At 44.6% G+C, this 25,435-nt stretch overlaps 1 protein-coding gene across 2 annotated transcripts in view; it reads right to left on the reverse strand.

The window, feature by feature from the left end:
- Positions 1-25,435, reverse strand: part of SYT9 (synaptotagmin 9) — a 173,277-nt gene that overhangs the window by 104,908 nt on the left and 42,934 nt on the right. For both annotated transcript variants that reach the window (XM_045194327.2, XM_045194328.2), the window contains exons 2-3: positions 11,978-12,329; positions 1,396-1,942 (exon numbers count right to left, since the gene is read on the reverse strand). In XM_045194327.2, the coding sequence (XP_045050262.1) occupies positions 1,396-1,942; positions 11,978-12,329 (899 nt within the window). The remainder of the gene's footprint in view (positions 1-1,395; positions 1,943-11,977; positions 12,330-25,435) is intronic.

Genomic DNA, 25,435 nt, shown 5'->3' on the forward strand with positions numbered 1-25,435 from the left:
GTTCCTTTCCTAACCTCTCCAATCACTTTGGTTTCATCACATGATGCTCTCTGCACCTTCTTTTCTTTCCTCAACATTGTCCCCAAGGCCAGCAAAACCCATGCTCCACTTCACTCATCGGAGCAGCGGGCAGGGCAAAGCTGGTACTGGGTCCTGGTGGCATGTGAAGAGAAGGTGTCCAAGTGTGGGCAAGTCCCCAGTCCACAGGCTGAGGATGACAAAGAACTAGGGTGGTTACTTGGTCATCGGGCAGAGAATCTGTGTGTTCAATTCCTGAGCAGGGTGAGAGCCTTTCTTTAGATGGACTCCAAACTCAAGCTGGATCGGGGTCTTGGCTGAGTAAGGATTTGGTGCTTGATATCTTTGGATTCAAGAAAGGGAAAGGGAAAGGGAAAGGGAAAGGAAAAGGGAAAGGGAAAGGAAAAGGGAAAGGCCTCAGAAGGGCCCGTACTCCCGAAGACAAGCTAAATTACCTGAGGGAATTTGGACAGGTGAAACAAACAAGCAGCATGAAAATATCAGTGCAGTTTAATCAGAGTGCCATTTTTTGTTAAAATGATTTTAATTATTGGAATGCACAATTTTTTAATATGCAAATAAAAAGTTTTAAAACCTAAAAAAAGTGTCAGTTACCTAAACAAGTCCAATTCCATTTTCCATTTCAGGAGTGTCACTGAACCTCTGCAGGTTAACAAAAAGGATGCAGATGGAGTAACAATAACCACCACTGAGTCCTGGGGTGAAAATGTATGAATGGATATATGGCCTCACTATGTGGTACTTCTGCTCTCTCTCCTGAGCGCTAAACTGGAATGGGCCTTCTATACATTAGTGTTGCCAATATATGTACATATTTTCAGACTGCTCTTCTTTCAACTTTGATTCAATATTTGAAAATGCGGCACCAACTCTTCTCAACCATTCCCACTTCTGAGGCTAAAGGTGAAGATCCCATCATGAGAAATGCTACTGAGCCCAGCTGACCCGAGAACTTAATGCTCTTCACTGCAGATTATGCTCAACAGGAGGCCAGAACCCATTTAGCACAAAGAAGCTAGGAAACCCTTAAAGAAAATGGGGTAAGGAGGGCAGATAATACGTCCTGTCTATTAGAGAGGATAGCTAAGAATTACAAAGTAGAAAAGAGCGAAGGTTATTCTTGAATATTGTTTCATCAACAATCCTTGGAAATTTCAAACGAATATTGTTATTAAAGACCTGTTAAAGTACCATTTCTAGAAAGGTACAAGGAGGTTCTGAAGCCACAGCTACAATACATGTATATTGACATGACATTTATACCTTGCCCCTCAAATAAAATAAGGTATAAGTAATTTGTTTGCATTCTGACCAAGCAGCACTCCCGCCCCCAGAAAGAAGAAATGCCAGACTTACATTGGTGACATATTCGATGTCCTTCCAGAGGATGCACTCCCTGGGGAAATCCGCCAAGTCTAGGAAGTGATCCACCACCACCTGGCCGATTAAGTCATGGCGAGAGAACCTGTCGAAGTCATACACGGAGAAGTGAAGCTTCCGGGCTGCAAGTTCGTTGTAGGGAACAGGAAACAGAAACACTTCATCAAACACAGGGTTCAGGGTCTTTCTGTGAACTTTAGTCTGGTGTTTCGTTTTCCGATCAGGAAGCAAATAGATCTTGACATAAGGATCTGAAGTCCCAGAAAAGTCCTTGGCGGGCAAATTGACAGCTTTGTGAATCTTCACTATGAGCTGCTCTAAGTCACAGTCATATTTTAAAATAAAGTTCAGTTTCCCGCAGGCTTTGCTGTTACTCCTTCTCCCATCGTCATTATCCAGCGACCTCTGCTTATATAACTCTGGCTTAATCCGTCCGATTCCAGCCAAGTGCTCCTGTTTTTGAAGCTGCTGGATATTGAAGTCCGGGTTTGAAAGGTTGAGTTGTCTTCGGATTGAATTATGCCTTGAGTGAAGAGCAAGAGAGGACACAGTTATAACCTCTTTAGCTACGGGTCTTTCAGAAACTTGTGCCTGGGATGTAGGTAGGCTGCTACGCCCTCTTAAAAGCTTAGATCTGTGGGTCTAAATTCAATGTGCTCATCAATGTGGGTAAGCTGTTCCCCAAGGCTTGAAACCCAAACTTGAGGCCTGGTATCAGGAAATGAACTTAACTACATGTGACCTTGGAGCTTTAAACATTTAATGCACTTTCTAAACTAATATACCATAAAAAAGGTTATTTGGCTGGTGGAATTTAAAGATTTGTTCAGACTGCTTTAAAAATAAAAGTGTTCACTTTTATATACAATATCATCCTGACATTGAAATAGTGAGCTGTGTATCTTCTTAGAAGAATGAATCTCTCTTGAAATTAAACAGAATTTCCTGTCACAGGCTTACAGCTTTACATGGATGTATATTCTTACTGGTTCAAACCACATCATTCGGTTACATGATTTTTGCTTTTGTGAAAATGTATGTGACGGGGTGTCTCTGCTTGCAGTGGACTGCGTTGGCTGACAGGTCTGGTGACGGCTCTGGGAGCGTCTTTCTGTGATACCACGTGGGTAATGACTGAGCAGCAGGAAGGGGTTCGCTTCTGTACTAAACATTATGGGCATAAAGGAAAGGTAAGCTACAACACACGTATACAAGGATTCAGTTAGAGAAGGCTGGATAGTGATATCTGCAGATGAAATATTTGCTAACAGAATCTACTCTTCATCCTCTAAGCTTATGGGTTCAGGTAAAAAGTTCCCCTGAAATTCTCTTTGAAACGTGCATTATTGTGTAACTCTTCACAAATTGAAAGGCGCAGTCATTACATACAAGGCTGTTTTGGAGGCTATTTTTGTTTGTTTTTAGCTCAGAGTTTTAGTCATGATATGGCATTTTCTATAGTCTCTCAATAAGCTTAATTAAAATAGCCTCTCTCCACCAGCTCGAAGGGCACGGCTGGGCTGCATCTGAAGGACTGGTACATAGTTGGAGAGGCAGAGCAAACATTTGAGTTTATCTTCTTTTCCTTTCTTGAGATTACTTCATAAAATAAAGATATGAAAGTGGGATTAATAACCCCTGAGACACGTTTGAAATCATCCTGCCTTGTCATACAGATGTTATGCTGAACATTCCTCTTCATCCTAAAATACACTCCTAGTCACTAATCACCCCCACGGTGCCACACAGGCACAGTCACAGAGCTGTCCCCTGCACCTGTCACAGCCAACACTGTCCACCACGAGCCGACACACCCCAGGCACACACACTTCCACATGAGCAAAAGTTGTGTGGTCTGAAAGTTTCTGCTGTGAGATTTTAATTTCTTACAGAGAAATCCACCAGCCGAAGTTTTCTCTGTATCTTCTGATTGTGCAGGGTAGGAAGAGAGTCAGGGGACACGCTGAAGCACCCAAACTGGCCCTCTGTGCAAGTATAGCCAAGTCATTCCCTTGTCGAGTGGTTGAGCCTCTGTAGTCCTGGAACAGGGCTTTGGTCTGGCTCTGCTGGGCTCTCTGGGCAGAAAGGACTGGCAGAGAGCAGCAAGCATCCGGCCCTAGGCAGAGGCCACAAGGAGCTGGTACCAGCTGTGGCTTCTTCTGCTATTGATTTCTCCCTCGAAGCTGGATTCAAACAAGAGCCATACTGGGCTCTGGAGTCAGTTCCCACCTACGATGGGCCATTCTGGGAGCTGTTAGTGAGGCTGTTTAAATCCTAGAAGTACTCCACTGAGACCCACGGGATGTGCCTTCTCTGCACCAGCGCCTGTAAGGACCAGTTCTTTGTCCACACCATCCCCAGACCCTGCCACTCTGCTGTCACTCTTCCTCCGAGCTGGTTGCTGAGCAGAGTCCCGGTGCATAACAACGTACCTTCGATTTTTTGGGAGAGTGCTGGCTTTAGATTCATCACAGCAAGATTTTGTCTTAACCCTTATCTGTAGGACTAAGCCTGCCACAGAAATTTTAATTTAAAACTGCACGACTTTGGCTGCTTAGCAATGGAACATATTCTGTCTTCCTTGTACATTTTTGTTAAGACACGAAATCTGAAGGGAAGTCAGTCCTACATGTTCTGCTGTTCCCAACCACAGTGGTTTGCCAGGGGGCAGAGGGAGTGGATCGCAGAGGGCATCACGGAGAGTGCGTGATTCAAAGGCCAAAACATTCCCTCAGAAAGCAATTGCACAGACACCGCCCTTCAAAATTCCAGCACAGCTGGAGATTGTTTTTTTAAAAAATCAGGCGCACGTGTGAATCCTATTATCCACCCAAATGTTTTACATGACGAGTTTTATTCCCAACACTTCCCCTCCTCACCCTCCCCACCCTTTCAGAATCCTACTTACTACGGGAGAAAATAGTTGCATCGAACTGAAAGGTAGTGGCTTAAAGCAGAGAGTGAGGCTGTAACAGGCCAGGACAGTTCTCGATCCCTGGGGCTCTCTTTCAGTCGCTTTCAATTTCCTTTCAGGAGAGAGTCAGCATGGACTAGAGAAGCTCAGGACCGCCCAAGAACACAGGTAACTAACTCACCACCTTCGCAGCTCCCTGGGCTGAGAAATGAGAAAGTAGAGCAGGGTGCCTGCCCCAGGGACATGAAGGGGAGGGGTAGAGGAAATGGAAAATAACTATTCCATGGTTCTTGCAGGCTATTCAAATGGAGGTGGGGAGATAAGCAAGTCAAAAGTAAGGCAGAGGAAAGACACAGAACAGATGTTGCGATCTGGCTCCCGGTGCCCCAGATGAGGGGTTGGCTCTACGATGGTCCACGGAGGTGGTTCATGAGTGCAGTGAGCTAGAGGAGCTGCCCGCCAAGGCTCCAGAATGTCAATGCCAGGGAGTGACACTGCGTGAGTGCAGCCAAGGAGGGATCTGTGTCCGAAGCAGACAGTCCTCTGAGAAGGTCTGGGGAATCCTGTACTCTGGTGTTCTCAGGACTGAAGCCGTGCAGTGAATGGAAGGAGAGGAGGTGAGCCCCAAGGACGGGGTGTGACAAGGAGAGACAGTGTTCTCTGTATGTAAGTCATACCCTAATGCTGTCTTAGAGAAGGTGGCCCCTGGAGCTGAAACTCGGCTTCCTCCGCCTCCCACGGAGGCCAGGATGAGAGCTTTATCCAGATCCGAGCTAGAAGACTCATGGTTGAGCCTGAAGAAAGACTAATTTCAAACATGACTAACAAAATTCAGAAGGCAGACTTTCCATAACCAACTCAAAAACGCACTTCCATGCCTGAAGGAATCTGAGCCTGGTGTTGAGCTGCAGCCAAGGGTCGGAGAGGCCAGGGCCCAGGTGTAAAACGCTTTTCCTCCTCTCCTTTACTCAAATTTGAATTAACCAGGTCCAGCACCCCACTTTGAGCCCCCAAAGTCTCAGTCCCTGAGCCATCACCTAAAAAGCCAACTACGTCTGCTGGACCCTAAGAAAGAGAACACTACTGCAATTCAACAAATTTGAATGTGCAAAGCAAGGGGTCAGGTAGGGTGGAAGGGAGAGAGAGGAAAAGCCTAGTCACTGCCTTCAAGAAAATGACTCCCAGGCGTGTGATGAGATAGTCATATTCAAACTATATATACATCAGGGCAAAGGGGGATGGAAAACAGCTGGAGGTTAGAGAGCCACAGAAGCAGAGACAGAGGGGAAAACATGCCCCTGGCTTGGGAAACTGTCACGGAGGAGATGGTACTTGAGGTGAGCCTGCTTACTAACTTGGCCTCATACTTCCCAGCCTCCAGGCTGAGGCTCTAGACCTCAGGAAGGAAATTAAGTTTCCATCTCAGCCCCAGCTCTCCTGCTATTTTTGCTTCAGCTCTTCTGCCCCAGCAGCTTCTCCTAACACCCAGTGCCCAGAACCTCCAGCATCCTTCCCATTGCTGGGTTTCCCCTGGGCAGTTGTGGACAAGGGTACACTATTCCTTACCTCAGGGACCCCATTTCAGAGGTAAAACTTGGCCTATCTTTTCCCTGGTTCTGGGGCATTCATGTTGACAAGGCTTCGGGGTCCATGAAGAGGAAAGAGAAGTAAGTAAACTGATTTCAGAACCATCATGGGTTTCTCGACTAGGTTCAGGTCAAAACAGGGAAGGTTGGAAACAGCGGAGACAGGACTCTCACGTTTCTCTTCCTGAAACACCCCTGGTTATGGAGATGGAAGAGTTGTAACGTCCTGGTCCGCAGGCAGACACAGAGGAGGGTGGAGTTGCAAACAGGGACAGGCGCCGTCAACTGGTTACAAGGGCAGGACAGGGAAATCGGAGGCTTCCTTGTTTGTTTCCATTAGTTTTTTTCCTCTTTATTGACTTTATTGGGGTGACACTGGTTACTAAACTTATATAGGTTGCAGGTGTACAATTCTGTAATACATCATCTATATATTGTGTTGTGTGTTCGCCACCCCAAGTCAAGTCTCCTTCTATCACCATTTATCCCCCCTTTACCATCTTCTACGTCCCCCCAACCCCCTTCCCCTCTGGTCATCACCATACTGTAGTCTATGCCTGTGAGTTTTTTGTTGTTTTTGCTTAATCTCTTCACCTTTTCCACCCAGCCCCGCAACACCCCTCACCTCTGACAGGTGTGGGTCTGTTCTCTATTTCTGTGAGGCTTCCTTGTAATGGGATTCAGAGGCTTCTAAAGTGAGTGAGATAATTAGGATGTAGGCCTCAGGCCCTGGCCAGTGGAGGTGCGTGGGCAATGCAGTCAGACACACTAAAGCAAAACCCGCTTCCTCCCACCCCCTCCCAAGTGAAACGGGTTTAAAACCTGGGTGTCATCTTCAAATATTGCATCCCCTGTTACTAAGACGAGCCTACATCCCCATTACTGAGATTGGCCTTTCTCTAAGGAGCTCACATCTCATACCTCTTTCCTTTCCTGCGACTCCCAACCGAGTTCAGACCCTCATCACTACAGGCCTGAATTGGTCCCCTGTATCCAGTGATCACCCCATCCCACACATCTTCTGTGCCACATTCAACAACTGGAGCATTTAAGTGTATGTAACTTGCACATGTCATCAACTAGTCTGTGGACCTTTCCAGGCCAGAGCTGTATCTTTTCTCTCTTTATCACTGGCACATAATATAGAACTGTGCACATAGCAGATGCTTAATGCATGTGTCTGGAGTAAAGATATGAATGCCAAGGACGTAATAGTTTGCTATAATTAAATCCCAGTAGAGAAAATACACATTTATGTTTAGTTGAGAGAGGTCTAGATAATTTCCATTTTTGAAACTGTCACTATATTAAAATCTGAAGAACTAAAAAGAAGCATTAAAAAAATTGTCTCATGTTTCTAACCAACGCTCTCGACATAAAACAGTCTAGCTTAATAGAACTGTGCTACTCACAGACTAATTACCACACTTAATGCTAGTGCACCACTGACTGGAGTGGCAGCAAATAATGGGGCCATTCAAAGTGTGCTGATTGTCCTCTCTGAGTTTGGTCAGTGTATTTCTATGACTCTATGAATTGCTTAGTTCAGACAAAAGGTCAAAAGTCTGAACGTGAGGCCCTTAACGAATGTGAGACCTGTATAAATGGCCCCACACCAGCCTCACACCATTCTAGGCCTTCCTCAGTTTACATTGTACTGTAGGCCTTTTGCCACTCCTGTCAGCAGAACATGAGCAAAGTGGCCTGATATTGGCAGATGCGTTGTCAGTCATTCATGAAAAAAGTCTGCCATGTGCCAGAGGCTGGGCTAGTGGTTACACAGTCAAGGGAGAAACAAAGTGGATGTGGCTGGTCTTTGAGCTCACAGATCTTTAGTCTAGAGACGGTAGGCAATAATCAATAGTCATTTAGTTAAAAATAGAGTTCAATCCCTGTGAAGAAGTGAAAGCAACTCTGAGTAAGAGAATTAAGAGTGGGAGGGAGTGGAGGGAACAACACATACTTCGGATGGGGTGATCAGGGAGGCCTTTCTGAGGGGGTGACATTTTAGGTGGGAATGAAAGCTACAAAGGAGCCAAGGATGGCAAAGAAAAGGGAAAAAAGCATTTCAGGCTGAAGGAACAGCAGGTGTGAAGGCTCCAAGGCAGGAAAGGGCTAGAGACACTGAAGGAGCTAAGAGAGGCTGGTGTAGTTGGAGTATGATGAGCTTTTCCACATAAAGCCTCCCACCAGGTCCATGTTAACAGTGTCTTGCTCTGGGGTTGTGCCCCATGGTGGCCCTGGCCGAGGATGAGCTGACAGCCGGCAGAAGCAGACTGTGGCAGTATCACACAGAGCCTTAAGAGGCCTCATAAGGAGTCTGTGGTGTGGTAACTGAAAGTCTTAAACTCCACTAACTGGTACATACACTTGGATTAAATGTTGTAATTACTCGATAAGTGGCATAATTCTATTAAGCTAGACTATTTTGTATTGAAAGTATTAGACAGAAACATTTAAGACATAATAATTGTTGGAAGAACTCTTTTAGTTCTTTCTTCAGATTTTCACAAACTGACGACTTCAAAAATGGAAGTTACGTAGACTTCTCTCAACCTCCAGGAGACCCTGAAACTAGATGTCCATGTGTGTTTTCTCTGCTGGGGTTCAGTTATCGGAAATGTTCTGTCCATGGCATCCATATACTTACTCTAGAAACATGTATTATGGATCATGTAGGAAATTAGAGAAGGCTTGAAAAAACAGACTGGATTTTCCTCTTGGGACAATAAATTAGAGAATGGATTAGATGGCCTTTCAAGGTTCCTTCTATTTTGAAGATCCAGGAATTTTCATATATTTGGAGTAGAGAGACCTTTAAAATGTTCTGGGAATAAAAAAATTCTGAACCCTTCCCCAACCTTCCCGGGATATTAGGTCATTATACAAAAGAGATTTCATCCAAATTAAAAAGAATTAACAAAGCCCTGACTGGCATGGCTCAGTGGGTTGAGTGCCGTGCCATAAACCTAAAGGTCACCAGTTCGATTCCTGGTCAGGGCTCATGCCTGGGTTGTGGGCCAGGTCCCAGGTTGGGGGCGTGCAAGAGGCAACCGATGAGTGTTTCCCTCACACATCAATGTTTCCTTGATGTTTTCTCCCTCGTTTCTCCTCTCTCTAAAACTAAGTAAGATCTTTAAAAAATAAAATTAACAAGAATGTTGGAGGGTTCTAATAGTAACAGAGCTAACTAGAAACAGAACACTAACGTGTTTTGTCTTGGAAGAAAAAGAGAAACTCATCCTGACCAGAAACGTTCTTGGAAGATGCAACAGAGCTCATCTTTAGGACACTGCAAACAGCACTGGGGGGCGCCACATGGGTCCAGGATGAAGAGGGCAGGAGGGGGTGGGACTGCTGACGTAAATGCTGTGACAGAAGCGATGCTGACTGCAATGACAGTGGGGATGCCCCAACTGGGAGTCTGAGCCGTATGTGCTCTGGCCAAGGAGTATCCTGGGAATTTTGGGAGAAGTGACGACAGCCTCAGGAGGGAAGCAGTAAGTGAGAAAGTGACAGCAGTGAGAAGATAAAGGACATAATGAGAAAGAAGGGAGAAAAAGTGGTAAGGAGCAGAGTACCTTCCCCTCCCCAACTATGTTATCAAAAATGTTAGTGAAAGAAGAATGTTAAAAATGGAGCATGAAGGAAATTTCACTAATTGTTTCCCATTTTGTCAGTAAAAATGCTTTGTGTGTGTATATGTGTGTGTGTTTATAATACAACACAATTCCTAAACAAGTATAAGACCATACACCATTCTCATGGTAACACCATCAGCAGAGATATTTCCAGACATAAGCCATACGACTAGAACACTAGTAACCTAGATAAGAACGTTTTAAATGCATAATGATGCAAATTGTCAGTATTAAGTCAAATGCAGATGGAAAGAATTACTAGTTTTCTTACTGTAGCTCAGGTAGAACTAAACTTGTTTTGGCCATCAAAAAAGATAATTCAGCCCTGGGTGGTGTGGCTCAGTGGACTGAGTGCCAGCCTGAGAACCAAAGGGTTGTTGGTTTGATTCCTAGCCCTGGCACATGTCTGGGTGTGTGCCGGGTCTCCAGTAGGGGGCGCACGAGAGGCAACCACACATTGATGTTTCCGTCCTCTTTCCCCCTCCTTTCCTCTCTCTCTAAAAATAAATAAATAAAATCAAAACAAGAAAAGATAATTTAATTGCATGACTCCAAACTAAAATAAATCTAAATGCAAAATATATTTGACAGGAGTAATTTCTTCTCTATTTTCTTTTCATTTTTTCCTTGTATTTTCCACGAATCAGTGGTGACAGTATCTGTAGTTTTTATTTTTAAATAAAAAATATTTTTGACATGCAGAGTACTTACACATTTTTCTAGAATAAATACTATGATAATTATAGTGATATGGTTGCTATCAATACATTAGAATTATGGCAGAGTCCTCAGATCTATAATCTAATGAAAAACATAGCCTTGTCCCCCTGTATTGATGGAACCCAGATCAGAAAAATCAACAGGCAGAGTAAAACCAATAAGGAGACACTCTCAATGGAAACTCCATCTGAAAGGCTCCAGTTATTGAAGCAGTGAGAAGATTTTATTTTGCATCTGCACCACTGCATGAACTCCATAGCAGCATCAAAAAGAGCTCCGGTTATATTTAAGTTTTAAATCCGAAGAGAAATCCTAGTGACAAAATCCGAGGATTTCTTCTAAATCAAATGGCAAACAACCATCCATTTCCTCACAGAGGAATATTTTAGGTTTAGCTCTTTGATTCAGAATTGGAAATGATGCTAAAATAGGTTTCTGAAAAAATTAAATTATAAACTGTCATATTCCATCCCACTTAATGTGAATGAGCACAGCCTCTAGGATAAACTTGATTAACATAAAAAAGGGTAAAATCTTATTTCTGTTTCTAGAGAACAAATAACGAAAGATTTTTAAAAATTATCCCCAAACTGTGCTCCTACTTTCCAAATAACAGCACAAGCTTTTCCTCTGGCTATCGCTCAAGCAAATAGTTTCATTTTAAAGAAAGCTGCTTCCTGAGTCTCTTTTCCTAAAGTCTCTTATTGAGAGTGAATTTTTACATCCAGTGATTCAGAATTGGCTGTGTGACCTCAAAGCCACCTTTATGCAACATCTGAGTCTTGGGGAGAGGCCCGTCTCCGTGATAGTGATGCTGATAATAGTAACCCTGAAAGCAAAAAAGGCAGCTCACCACTGGAGTATTTGCCAGGTGCAGGTCTGTGCAAAGCCCATGACGTCCACATTATTGTTTCATTCTTGAAACCACCTATATGTCTGCTGTCACTCTTCCCCTCTTACAGAAGAGGAAATGGAAACATACAGAGATTAAGGTGTCCAATACCACACATGTGTAAGTAAAGCCAGTTCACTGGGCCCCAGAACCTTGCGTTTGTGACTACATTATATTATTTCTCCACTGCTGAAGTGCACAAAGCATCCAGCCGCAGAAAGAGAGAGACCCCAGGCCTGGGCACTCTGCAGGCCTTGCAAAGGCTGGAGATGGGCAAGGACCGCCAGGCACTCTGCGGAGTGTAAAGACAGCCTGTGTGGGACAGCTAGGCTCGGTCCGAGGCACGGGGAACAAGCTCCACTGCACTAGCAGTGATTGAAACTCAGACTCTGGCACTGACTGAACTGAGGTTCAAGCCCTGACCTGGGTGCTTACCAATGTATGACTTTGTTACTTAATCTCCTTGAATTAAGTTTCTTCTGTGAAATGAATATGATAATAGGATCCATCTCACATCAAGTTGTCAGCTATAATAATGTAGATAAAGTTCTTAGATAGTACTTGACACAGTAAGTCTTAGTCATGGAAACTATTATTATTGTGGACTAAGCAGAGACCACGCAGAGCTCAGGAACCTCACTGGAACACAGGAAGCACCGAGTTTCCCCATATTCATGTCCATGACACTGAATGGACATGGGGAAAGTCACAGGTTTCTTGCCTACTCAGTGCCATTGCTGCCAAGAGAGGGGAATGAGTGGGTGGTCCTCGCCTTGCACTCAGAAAGAAAGGAGGCGTTACTAACCGAGTCGACGAGGCTGGCTCTGTGACTTGGCGCTTCATGCGGACACCATGGGCACAGTGCTCCTGGCCCCCCACCTGGGTGGAGAGGGCGATGTCTGGGGAGGTGTGGCTGATCTTCATGGAGGAGTCAGGGCAGGGGCTGGGAGGGTCTAGGAAGCCCTCACTGTTCTCCTGCTCATTGGTCTCTGTGTCTGTGTAGTTAAGAGGCTCCTGGTTGTTGTCTTTGCTACCAGAGAACAGGCCTCGTTCTCGCCACGGAACCCAGCAGAGTTTCCAAGACACGAAGAGAGACACGCCAAAGAGAGCGAGGCCACAGGCAGTGACCACAAGGGTCAGCAGGCTGACTGAGATATCTGCAAAGAAGCAAAGATTAAAGGTCAGTATGACTGTCACTCCCCCAACCCCTGTGCCCATCCATTGCACAGGGTGGGCAGAATGACCCTGGCATCCATTCATCCCTCGGAGGCCACCTAAGGAAGGCCCGGCGGGGGACACCGCTGGGTCACCTGATTCTGAGGCACAGTCAGGGAGGACATGGACACAGCACGGAGGAGATAACATGCAGGCCGTGTTTAGAAACGAGACACAGGCAGCTGCAGCATGAGACGGGCTAACCAGAGGGACGAGGAAGGCCCTGTGAGTCAGCGCGGCGCAGGGCATTATCATTTACCCTGTCCCGTGGCCACACAGGTCACTGCCAGTGGGTGAGCACAGCGGTTTCGGCTGTCCTGAACAATGCCTCTGCCATCTCAGAGGGCTGTATAATAAAACTTGTGAATTGTTTAAATAACAGCTTTTAAAAAATTACATTTTTTTTCTACTTTTGATATTAACTTCTAAGGGTCTTAGCAAAATGAAGCGCAAGTCCTCTGAAGCCTCAAGAACACCCACACCCTAATGGTCAGGGTACCCAGGACCCAGGGACAGTGGTTCTAGTTTGGATGTTCCCAGTAGCAGACCTGAGACAAGGTTCAAGGGCAAGTGGGTTACTGAGATGAAGACAATACAGGTGGAGGAACAGGGAAGTGATCTATCTAGGGAAGGAAGCCAGTAAAGGGGGCTTTGTCAAGCCGGTACCACAGTGGGGGACTGCAGGGTAAGCCTGCTGGGGAGGCTCCATATACCCGGAGTCCCCCTGCCACCAACCTCGGGCCGGGGACATGGGGTATTTATAACATCAACTCCCTTCAGTCACTGATTTGAAGGAAGCTCTCAAGGGGCATTTCCAACCTGCAGCATGGGTGATAAAGTAAGCTGCAGTGGCCAGAAAAACCTCACATTCAGATAAACACACAGGCTGGCCCATGGAGGTCGGGAGGCACGTGCTCAGCTGTAAGGGAGAGGGGGTGTGGCAGGGCCACAACAGCATCTGCTATGTGGACTGTGGCCCCACGGCCTTAGGTAGGGTCCATGGCAGCGTGGTGTCCAGTGTCTGTGCTTCTGACTCTCAGAACAAAGCCCAAACCACTCCATGCTCCTACCCCACCTTCTAGCAGAACCAAGGAAGCTGAGGCATCAACCTGAGCTCATTCCTAGCACAGCGGTGGCTGTAAACTCTCACTTTAAAGGATGCCCCTACTGCCTTTACTGTGCTACAAAGGCTCTCCCCATCATTAACATTTACTGCTTTAGCCAAAGTTTTCTGAATATCTATACATGCCAGGTACTGTGCTAAGCTTTGGAGACACAATGATAAAGAAGAAAATTAGGAACACATTATTTAACATTCACAAATTTCACTATCCACGGCATGCCAACAACCCATGATACATGACCACCTGTATTTCTGCTTAGGCAAGCATATGAACCCTTCCTGCAAACCTCTTACCTATGGAGTCAAGCTGACCTCCTAGCATCATGTGCTTTTCAACGTGACTCAGAAAGTACCTGATCATCCTTAGGAAATGATAAAAGAGTTTCTTCATGAAACATGGCTCTTGACAGAAAGCCAGCTGCCAGGCTGGTGATGGATCTCGTGTATCTCGTGTATCTCCTCAGTGACTCCCAATCACTCTCTGTCGTGGTGGCGAAACAACATGATATCTCTGTCTGAAAACACGGGGTTCCAATTGTGAATGGGTAACTGAGCTCGAATCTTGGCCCGGTTTTCTGTTCCAGTATCACTGAAGTGGGACAAGAAGACTATGTAACAATGGAAAACAAGGATGGGTACTGCCAATCCATCAGTGAACCAGCAACAGTGAGGACTTTCTGGAATTGGTTTAAAGGAAAAGCTTATCAGTGCTGGACACTGAACACAGGCCAATGAAAACACAGGACACTAAGGGAAAAAGAAAAATAACCCGCCCACTCTGGATGCAGAGCAACAAGGGCAGGGATGAGGAAGAGGGAGCAGTCAGTGGGGCAAAGAGCAGAGCACCTGAAACCATCCTCAAAGAGCCCCGACACGGGCAGGGGGAGCACGGTCTGGCTGCAGGCTCCAGCTCCCACAGCAGAGTGCAAAATTTGCTGGTGCAGCTTCTACGATAGGTGGTAGAGCTGGGGGCCTGGGGAAGGAGAACCCTCCCAGTCAATCAGGCTGTCATAGCAACATCAACCTTCACTCCCTCTGGCGCATCTAAAAACAAAACAGGTTTCACACCACAGTGAAAGCCCTTAATACATTCTGTCATCCAAATGGAGAACAAACTCCTTTCCCATCTCCTGTTAATAACTCTAGCACTGTGCTGACACGGACACCACTAGCAGACCACCGGCCACAGCTAGAGGAGGGGTACTTGGGAAGCCAGTAGGGTTACTTGTATTCTTATTTATCCAGTACTCACTCTTCCCCACCACAGCGCCCCCTCTGAGGGAGGAGCATAACCCGCTTCCCCCTGATGTTGGTCTTGCCCATGGGACTTGTTCTCATGAAATCTGGTAGCAAAGTTAATGAAATATGAGTAGATACGGCCCATGCCACCGCAGACCTCAGAACTCTTGGGCTTCCACCTTGTGCCAAGAGAAGAGAGGTCTCATGTGAGGGCTGATCTTCCAGCCCGGGTGTCATCACAGGACGGCTGTGGCATAGGCACAAAATCCAGAATGACGAGCATATTGAAACCTGGCCCACAGGAGCAGAAGCTGCAGCTGATCCAAGATTCATGGGCAAAATCTAAGCAGCTGATGTTTGAAATCACTAAGATTTTGAAGGTATTTGTTACCACTACAAAAAGCTCACTAATATAAATGAACATATAATTTATTATCCAGGATTGGGACACTTTTAAGAAGGAAAAGAGGTGATATGAATAATCACATGGGACAAGAGACTTCACCCAGGACTGTCCTGGGTAAACCAGGTCATACGGTCACCCTGGATTTAAGAATCCCACCCAGACTCTGAATCTACCAGCGTGGTACAGCATGGCCCCTCAGGGTATACTTGGCAGAGAAAACATGCCAAATAAAATTAAAGCCTGGGCTCACTCATGCTAGAAATCACAGGGCCCTGACCCAGTTCAAAAGCAACTTCAGCTTTTTATTTGATTCCCAGCTCTTGCACCCCAAAAAACAGCTTGCTCCCAAGTTCGGTCATGAGGGGTGGGGGTAGGGTCCATGAGAACAGAGAGCCTTTCTGTCTATCTCAGCATAGAATCTCAGGCATCTAAAAGAGTGCCTGGCACCCCAGTAGGCATTCAGTATTTGATGAGGCCCACCTAAGGAACCCTGTAGCCACCTCCTGGGTTTACCATGAATTGTGGTGCGGCTTGTAAACTCCTGGAGGTGACAGTCACTTCATGGTTATTATAGGGTTTTTTGCATAGAATTATTACAAAAAATTTCTGGCAAGTGGCAAGAGTGTTTTTTTCTTATTCACAGAAAGTACCATGTAGGTTAGCAGTGGGCCAGGGAACACCACCCAGAGAAACCATGGTGCCCTACATAGCCATACCCACCACTAAGCAGAACATCGGGATTCTGTTTGCAAACAGCTCAGGGTCCTCTCGACACAGTATGCTTGTACGTTCTTTTTTTCAGAAAGAGTGCTCAGAAAACTGCTATGGAGTCACTAAGGCCATACATATCACTGACTTCATGCCCCACGACCTCGGGAAAGGGAAAAGGAGAATCTGCTTAGAATCACAAAATAACTTTATTTAGAAGAACAGGAGTTGTTTCTTCAGTTAGGTGGTGGGTATATGGCCATTTGTTTTATTATTGATCTTGAAACTACGTGTAGTCACTATGCATACTCTTTGACCATCATGGTATATTTCATAATAAAAGTTGTGAAAGATAGTGACAGTAAAATTATTATTCAAAAGATAATTTTTTAATTGGTTACTTTGTCCAGGGCTCAGGAGAATAACCAGATGTAGAGTCCTGGCTAAAACAAAACAAATGGTAACCCAGTTGTGATCGGATCAGGGAGGGGTGGCTGCTTGGGGGTGACAGTGCACGAAACCACCCAGAGATGCCAGTGAAGTGCGTTCTCCCAGGGAAGGGGTGGCATGGAGTGCCCTGCATCAGCCTGGGCGTCAGAACCCTCTTCCACGGGCTGCTAGTCCTCGCCATAGGACGTGAAGTATTGCAGTAACACCCCTGGACAGCAGATACAACATACAGCGACACTTCTAACCCAGCTGGACATCTATACTTCCACGGGATCCCTGCAAGCCTAAAGACTGACTCTGGAATGGCAACTGTTACTGTCCAATGAGTGAGGAGCTTGGGCACCGCACATGGACAAGGGAACAGCAGTTGCCCTGCCACACTGTGAAGGGCCAGAGAGAACACACAAACTGACAACCAAAGAAAAGTCAGGGGACAAATGGGACAAATCAGCAACTTACAAGAGACCTACCAAAGTGAGCCATCAGAATAAATGGCTCTTGACATAAAACAAATTAATGCAAGAAGCAAATTAATCCATATGCTCAGCAAGATGTTTAAAACAGTGGGTGCGAGTGAGACGCACGGCTGCAGCAGTGACCACAAGCAGACAACTGCCAGACCCCACCCGAGCCAAGGAAAGGGGGTTGTAGCCCTAGAATTGCACGGCCAGTCACCTATCACAGGAGGAAAGGAAAGGCATTTTCAGCAGCCAGTGACTCAGAAAATACACTATTCATATACTTTCTCTTGCATAAAACCCAAAAATTCCCCAAACAGAAATCTATGTCAGAATGCAGAAACCAAAAAGGAAAGAGCATACTACACGATATATACTTACATACCGTGTGTCACAAGAATTAGTGATAAGCAAAGAAACCAGTAAAAAGTATATTAAATCTAAATAATTGCTAGTTATGAGACTATAAAGTTCAATGTAACTGTTAAGGGAAAATTGCTTAAAAGAGCAAAGGAATAATAACCATACAAACACTTACGGTCCAACAATTTCAACAACACATGGGAGAGAGAAGGAGGAAGGAAGGAAAAACAAATGAAATGCCCTATATTGTTAGCAAGAGATGACAGACACTTCAACTCGATGCTAGTAAGTAAATGTAGGTGCACGTATGTATAGCAAATATTTAAGGGGAATATGATCCATAATGGTACATCTGCTTATATATTTATATCGTCTCCTCCCTGAGCTCCCCCCCATTAAGTGATTCAAAATAAATACAAAGTATAAACCCACAATCACAAAGGAAACAGCATGGGTCCATCAGCAAGTGGGATTTTAATTTCTTTTCTGGAAGACAGTATGTGGATGGAGGCATAGCAGAGGATGCCATGCCCCCCACCCCAAAGAAAGAAAATGCAGAGGGGGAAACCTCTGAGGGGCAGGCAACCTGACCTGCTGAATTCAGACAGACTCAAGACAATCGTTTCCCTCCTGGTGGCGGCTAAGACTGACATGTCGGGCTGGAAACACAGGCATGGACCGAAAATCTCCACCAAAATATTGTCCAATCTCTCTAGGGAGAAACCAAAGCAACTAGTGTGAGAATTATTGCCCTAGAGCAGAATTCTCTATATTCTTGCAAAAAAATGGAACCTTTTAGAATCCCCTCAAAGTAAATCACGTGTGTTAAAATCTTACAGATACACGGCCTCATAGTCAGCTTTTCTATTGCTTCACTATTAAATATGGTTAAGCTGAAAAGACCCACCAGTCATGTAAGGAAATCCTAGAGCAAACAAGACCAATGTCTAGAAGCAAAAAAAGATGTTCCAGAGAAAACAGGATAAATCCGAGAGTAAACAAAAACTTAAAAAACATTTCATTCCCAGGAAGATTCCAGAAGGTATTCCATCCATAAAACAAGAGTAGACTACTACTGAATGGAATGGAGAACAAGACAATGTTCTTAGAAGTAAACTAGCATGGCTCCTAGAACAAAAAAATTCAACAGATGGTAGAGACAAGAAACATTTATCTGAATGCGGACCAAAGATTCAGGAAATGTAAGCAAAAGCTATAAAATACACAGTGTGCATCCAGGAGGTCTAAGTTCTCCAGAAGTTTAGAATAGAGAAGAGGAAGGTACAAGTCATCAAAGGAAAAAAAAAATTTAATTCCCCTGAATTGAAGGACAAATTGATAGGGTTCCATGGAGCACTTATAATAATAAAACAACCCTACCTTGGGCATATTATTGTGAAATTTCAAAGCATTAAAAATTAAGAGAAAATCACAAAAGCTCAAGAGACAAAAATAATATGAATACAAAGAAATTAGAACCATGAAGGCATTGGACTTCTCATTAAAAAAAAACCAAACACCAGATAATGAAATATTGCCTGCAAACTCCCGAGGGAAAATGAGGCTCACCTTAGAAGTCAATAAATACCCAACTATCAATGAAGTGTGGGGGCTGAAAAAGCCATTTTCAGGCCTACAAGAAGCCAGAAAGATTCTTTCCATCCACCTATCACAGGAAGTTATTTGAGGGTAAATATATGAGATTAAAATGAAACAGAAGAAAATATAGTGCACCGCCCCCCCGCGCCCCCGAAAAACTGCATTCCACGCGGAAAACCAGCGAAGCCCTGCCGAGAGAGCTGAGCAGCGGACCGCAGAGTGGGCCGCCCAGCCCAGCCGGAGCAGGAAGGCTGGGCTCCAGGAGCTGTTTTCCTCAGACAAAGGATTTGAATAGAAACAAATGACATGATGGACAGTTTACTTGTTAATTACATTTTTAATTGTCTTCTAATAGCATTTAAAAGAAAGAGGGAGAAAGAGAAATTAGAAATTCCAGGAGGAAAATGTTTTTGAGAAAAAAATGTTAAATCTATTATCACATAAACACCATTTATTGATTCTCGACTTTTAGAATCAAGACATAGACAAAGAATGGAAGGCTTAAGTATGGGTGTAGAACAGAATACAAATGTCTTCCACTTCGACAATTTAAGCTAGTAGAAAGGATGTCAGAAATTAAAAGGTAAAAACGAAGAAATATAGAAGCTAAAGGAAAGGTTACAGGTTGACTTACCAAACTGAGGGGACAAAAGATAACACCTATCACTGATAGATGACAATATGTATATCTTGATGTTTTCAGGCTTACAGTATTTATTTTTACATTCAAAACCACGTAGAGCTACAGTAAACCACTTTTGTTGAGAAGAACGCAGCATTTTATGAACCACTGCAGTATGTGAAGCACATGCGGTTTATTCGGTGCACTGTGGTGAGCCGAGTCTGTAATCCCGAACCATTTCTGGAAACAGCCCTTATCTAATCCTACCCCTGGGTTAAAAGGAACACAAAGGTGACAATCACAACGACGACGATGACCTCCGTCTCCCAGCACGGTTTTCCTTCTCAGGCAAACCTCTAACAGATCTCCATCCTTGTCTATTCATCTTAGTTCGACTTTTGGAATCATGACGGAACTATCAGGAGACTGGCACAGGCTATAACTTTTAGTTGTTGGTAAATACCAATCATAAAACATACAACTTACTTACTTTCACATTCATTTCATACAAGGAAAGATATTTTAATGCCACAAAACAAACATCATTCCCTTAAAATACTACATTGAGCTTTATGACTAAAGCCCCCTGTCAGTTTGCTTCAGACTTGCAGGGACCTTGCAATGAATGAACAAGGCACCAGAGACTGGGAGTCACTGTCCCAGTCCCTTGCAAGTCAGTTCTGCCCCATCTCTACTTCTTATAGCAACAAATACAGCTCAGAGCAAAACTGGGAAATAGAGGACGTTTGATACCCATCCCGGCCTTCCTATCCTGAGCTCTCCTCCTTCAACTGCCCTCCCCACCTCTTGTTGTCCCAGAGAACTGGAATTTTCAAAGGGATTATGTTGGAACCTAAAGATCTGTATCTGTGATTTGACGGTGGGAAGGCTCAGGAAGAATGAAATGTGGTGTTTCCCGGGCGGCACAGGCAAAGGAAGCTTGGAATCACAACTGAGGAGGGAAGTGAAAAGAGATCAGACCTGGAAAAGTGGTGCTGAGCACTGAGACTGAGGTGGGCTGGGACCCAAAAACGAAGAGGACACTTCATGGTCAGAAGCTGTGATGATAGGGATTGGTTTAAAGGTCTGGAGCAAAATGAAGTGAGTCGAGCACGTGGCTGGAGACCACTGATGCTCGTTTACACATGACTTACTATTTTGCAAAAGGACCTGAGGCAGCTTTAACAATAAATGCAACACGGTGGGATGAAATAAACTTTGAGAGGAAATCAGGGCGCAAGGAAAATAAAAGTAAAATAGAGATGAAGTCACGGGTAAGGTAAACAGCCAAAGCTCATGCGCCAGGTTTGGGGAAGTTGCCAGAGGTAGTGACGAATGGGCTCCCAGCATCCCACTTCTCATACAAAAGACAGAAACACGGACAATTACGTGATTCAACATCTAAAACAAAGCACAATCAATAAACATTTATGGGACAAGGAACATCTGAACTAGACACGTAATGATATTAAAGATTATTAACTTCTTTTAGATATGATAATTGTATTGTGGTTATGTTGTATGGATACATGTGGAAACAGTCAAATGATAGGATGTCTCGTCTCTGCTTCAAATTACAGATGAAACAAGGTTGACCACGGGTTAATGATTTTTGAAACTGGGTAATGAGTATGTGGAGTTTATTATATTATTTTCTCTACTTTTCTCTATGTTTGACAATTTCCTAAAATGGTCCCTGACTTCACTCTTAGACAGGTTTATTTAATAGGTCTTGGGTGAGGACCCTGATCCCCCGTTTTTAACAAGCACCTCAGATTTCAGATTAATCTAATGCAGATGGTCTATAAATAAATAACACTGCATAAACCTGATCAAGTGAATATATTTATGTTGTGGTTCACAACTAAGACACTTTCCTAATTGTAAAACACTGTGTGTTGGGGGCCTAATAAAGATAATACTGGGAAATTTAGGTAAGACCATCAGGCCATAGGGAACTTGAGGACAGCACACGGTGCCTTGCAGGGAAGGGGGTGACGTGATTACATAGAGGAGTTGGGCAGCTCTGACGATGAGACGTTGGGTGTTTCTGGGACCTGAACCCATGTGGAACTCTGCATGAGGAGAAACCTCAGGAGGCTGATTCCCTCACCAACAATCTCCTCCATGTGACCATGAGGCATCCATTTGAATACTTACTTTCTGTATTTTTAAAACGTAATACAATGAACATGTATTACTTTGCAAGTAAAAAAAAAGCCATAATAATAATACAATTGTTGCATTTAAAAAAATCACAGCATCCTGGAGTTAGCCAGTGAAGGGGAACTTAGGCCCAAAGACACCAAAGGGCATCTTTTGAATGGTGACCCTGAGGTATCTTGGATAAGGAGTATGTCATAGATTTTAGGCTAAAATTAGATGCTTAGGTGTTTAAAAGATTGAGCTTAAATTGTCTGAGAAATTCAATCTTTCAGAGACCTTCTCTTTAATTACACTGAGGACTGTAGCCCAACAGTTAGGAATACAAGTTCTAGAATCACACAGTCAAGGTCGGCAGCCAACAACCGCTGTGCAGCCTAAGAGCTGCATATTTTGTTTTCTCATACTAACATTGGGATAATAACAGCATTCACTTCTTGGGCTTGTAGAGGGTGCTCGGAAAGGTACTGGAGTTCAATAAATGGAAGTGTTCGTGTTTTGTTTTTTCATGAGGTGGCTCAGTATGCATGCACTTCATATCCAGTCTTGTTCTTACTGCTACAAAGTGGTCACCTTGGTGAATAAATAGTGAGTCCTCCTGAAGCTTTATGAAGTGAGCTGGCAATGAGTGAATGCATGCCAGGTGCCATGTAGATGTTTATTGAGCTGAATACTGAGGACAGCAGAAGGAGCTCCTATTGAGCACCTGATATTTGCTAAGGACTCAACCAGAGGTACAAAGTAAATAGAACTAGACCTTGCCCTCAAAATTAGCCCAGTAAGCCTATACACAATTCACAGAGTACTACAGGAACCCAGAAGTGGGTTTGGAGAAGGCTTCCCATAAAAGAGGGAAGTATTCCCTCTTAAAGTATTCCCATTAAAGTATTGAGCCAAGTCCTAGTTATAACCACTTCTCTTACACAAAGACCAAACTCAGGTTATTTGGCCATGTGCTCAACAGACTACACCAGGAGAAAAGGAAGGCTAGGGCTTCTGTGTGTGCTCAGCCATGTTGCTAAGACACAACTTGCTCGACTATATTTGCAGGCCCCAGGGAAGAACTCACACATACTAAGGGCTTGAACACCAGCTTTGCCACCATTTATATTTTGTGACCTTGGGTAAGTCATTATCCCTCTACGGTCTTCCTCCTCCATCATTTGGGCCAGGACATAGCTCTCAGACTCTGTGGTTCTTATGAAACTGCCAAATGACCTTGTGTTCACAGCAGTGCCTATATCTAAGGCTAAAGCCATTATAATAATTCCTATTAATGACTCCAAGGCAATGGGCACGATCCAAATGGACCACTATGTTTTAGGACCACTCCTGCTTTTTATTCTTGCAGCACACAGGACGCTCTCTTAGCACTGGCTCATGGTACAAATTATAAGGATTAAGAAAGCATTAACTTGGGTCTGCTGGGGCCATAGCATTATTAAAGTATTGAGCCAGGCAAACAGAGCACTCTACTGCCTTAACTCTTAAGAAGCCCCTGGACTAGTACAATGACTCAGAACACAGAAATTGGCAAATGGCATCAGCTGTATTTCGCTGTGATTGACACACAGGGAGGAACACCTCTAATAGGACTGTGTCTCCAGTTCTCAGATACTTTCCTCAGAAGGCTGCGCAGGTGATCTACCTGCATGAACTGAGCAACTCATCTAAAATTAGTGATGAGGGAACACTTTCTGTTGCACCTTCTATTTACAAAGTGCAGCCTCATCAGTGTGACCAGCTCCTCCTCACACTGGCATCACCCCCTCTGCCGCGACCAGATGCAGCAGGGTCTGCAGAGGCTACACAGTGGCTGGAGCTACAAACATGAAGACCTGGGTTTTAGCTCTTGTATCCATAATCCCTGACTTCCCGATCCTCATGCACCTTAGCTCCTGCTGCCTGTATAAGAGAAAGGCTCAGGAATTAGCATCTGGTTTGCTATTGGATTTCCACTCTCTTTGTACTCATTCTCTACAGAAATTATTTAATTGGAAAAAATCCATTAAAAAAATATTTTACCACCCACTGCAGCTTCCCTGCGGGTGCTTGTAAAATCTACACTGTTTTCTCTGTCATGGGATTCTGGCCTGTGCAAAGTGGATGGAAACATTCAGAAGTGCCAAGATGCTTGCAAAATAATAGAAAATCTGATGCACAGGGTTTCAGACAATGGGGACTTTCTGCCAGAAGAGAATACCATGAAACAAAACTCAAGAACATGCCAGGACCAGACACAGGCCAAAAAGCAATGCTCCTTGGTGTGTGTGTGGGAAATAGGAGCTGGGGGGTGGGGAAGTGTTGGCCACTGGAGACCTGGTGTCCAGCTCTATGACTTCCTATGAAACTTTGGGTAGCCCACACCTCTCCCGAGTCACTTCTCACCTCAGGGGAGAAATCTGCCTTGCCTGGCTCTTTTGAAAATTAGGTGCACTTGCATATGTCTAAAAGCCTGCCACGGTGCTTTCATTGCACGGCTGGAAGTTCTTTTGAAGCCAGTGTGCTGCGGCATTGACCCAATAACTCATACCTCCCACGGGACTCCTTTCCAAACTCTGTCAGTCCGAGTCATTTCCTAGGCCAATCTGGCTTTGCTTTGATCCAACTAGCGTTTAAATCTCTCATTTACCCTGTGGAACAAGATCAAAATGTTGCTGACAACCACCTTTGTGAATGAGCATTTAGAAAAATCTCAAAGAAATGTGTGATGTAAGGGTAGGGCTGCTGCTTCTCATTCCTGGCTCCCACAAAGAGTGACTTTTCTCCAAATGCTTCTGGCCACTTTCCCCACCTCTACTTCTCTGTTTGGAGAGTAAGTGGGTTGCTTGATTAGAAAGCTCAGGGTAGCCCTACCTCTCCCTTCCACTTGACATCTGACTACCTGCATGGGGCATAGTGCAGTATTGGGGGGTCTATTATTGCTCTGGACCCTAGAAGTAGGCAGACTTTCTCTCTTGGTTTTTCCTCAGGGACAGCTGGACCCCTACACACAGGGCCTTGACCCTTAAACACAGGGCCTGGCTGAGAGCAGTCCTGTGCAGGTATACTCAGTCAGCTGTGCCTGTACAGGTGTGGGCAGGACTCCCAGGCTCCTATTAACACGAAGGGAGTTACATGATGGGATTTTTTTCCCCATAACATAGCAACTGGGTGAGAGACAGGACATATGAGGAAACGACCCGGAGTCTGATCGCAGACTTGTTTTTAAACATATGTGAGACATTCCCTAGAGTCTCCCAGTAATTCCTGCAAGAAGTACCCGAAGACCTGGTACATCTTGGTGGGCTGTTGGGGGAAATGGGCCAATGGATGCTGAGGTTCTAGGCACTTCAGTTATTAGAACTGTATGATTCTAAAACAATTATTTTCTCTTTCAAATTAGAAAATTTTAAAATCCTATACTCAAGTAACTCAGCATATATATGTGATACCTTTTATAAGAGTCAAAGACCCTCTAACACCTGATCAACCCTGAAACTATGTCCTAACATTTGGACACGGGATGCACACTAAGTCTTCTAGTAGGGAACCATGTGTTCATTTTCCACCTCGCACTACAAAGCCACTCTCCTTCCCTCTCCACTCTGCTCTGGACCTTGGAGGCAGACCCATGTGAACTACGTCAAGGGGCTCCCATGCCTTTGACTTGTTGAGTTCAGCCAATAGGAGGCCTTAGTGGGATATTAGAGGGTGGGAAAAGAATGAAGTTATGCTATTTACTCCTCCAGCTTTCTTCCAGTTAGGTCACCCATGTTGTATATGTCCCTCTGCTGAAAGCCACAGCTCCTTTTCCAGGTTCTTTCAGGCCTATGGGTGGCAATGGCTCCCTCCCTACTGTAACTAGCCCTGGAGTACTTTGCTGTCTTTTGCTGATTTCCCTGAACCCTGACCATGCCTTTGTAAAAAGTTCCTGT

This window comes from Desmodus rotundus, chromosome 5 (assembly GCF_022682495.2).
Source record: "Desmodus rotundus isolate HL8 chromosome 5, HLdesRot8A.1, whole genome shotgun sequence".
NCBI classification, from domain to species: domain Eukaryota; kingdom Metazoa; phylum Chordata; class Mammalia; order Chiroptera; family Phyllostomidae; genus Desmodus; species Desmodus rotundus.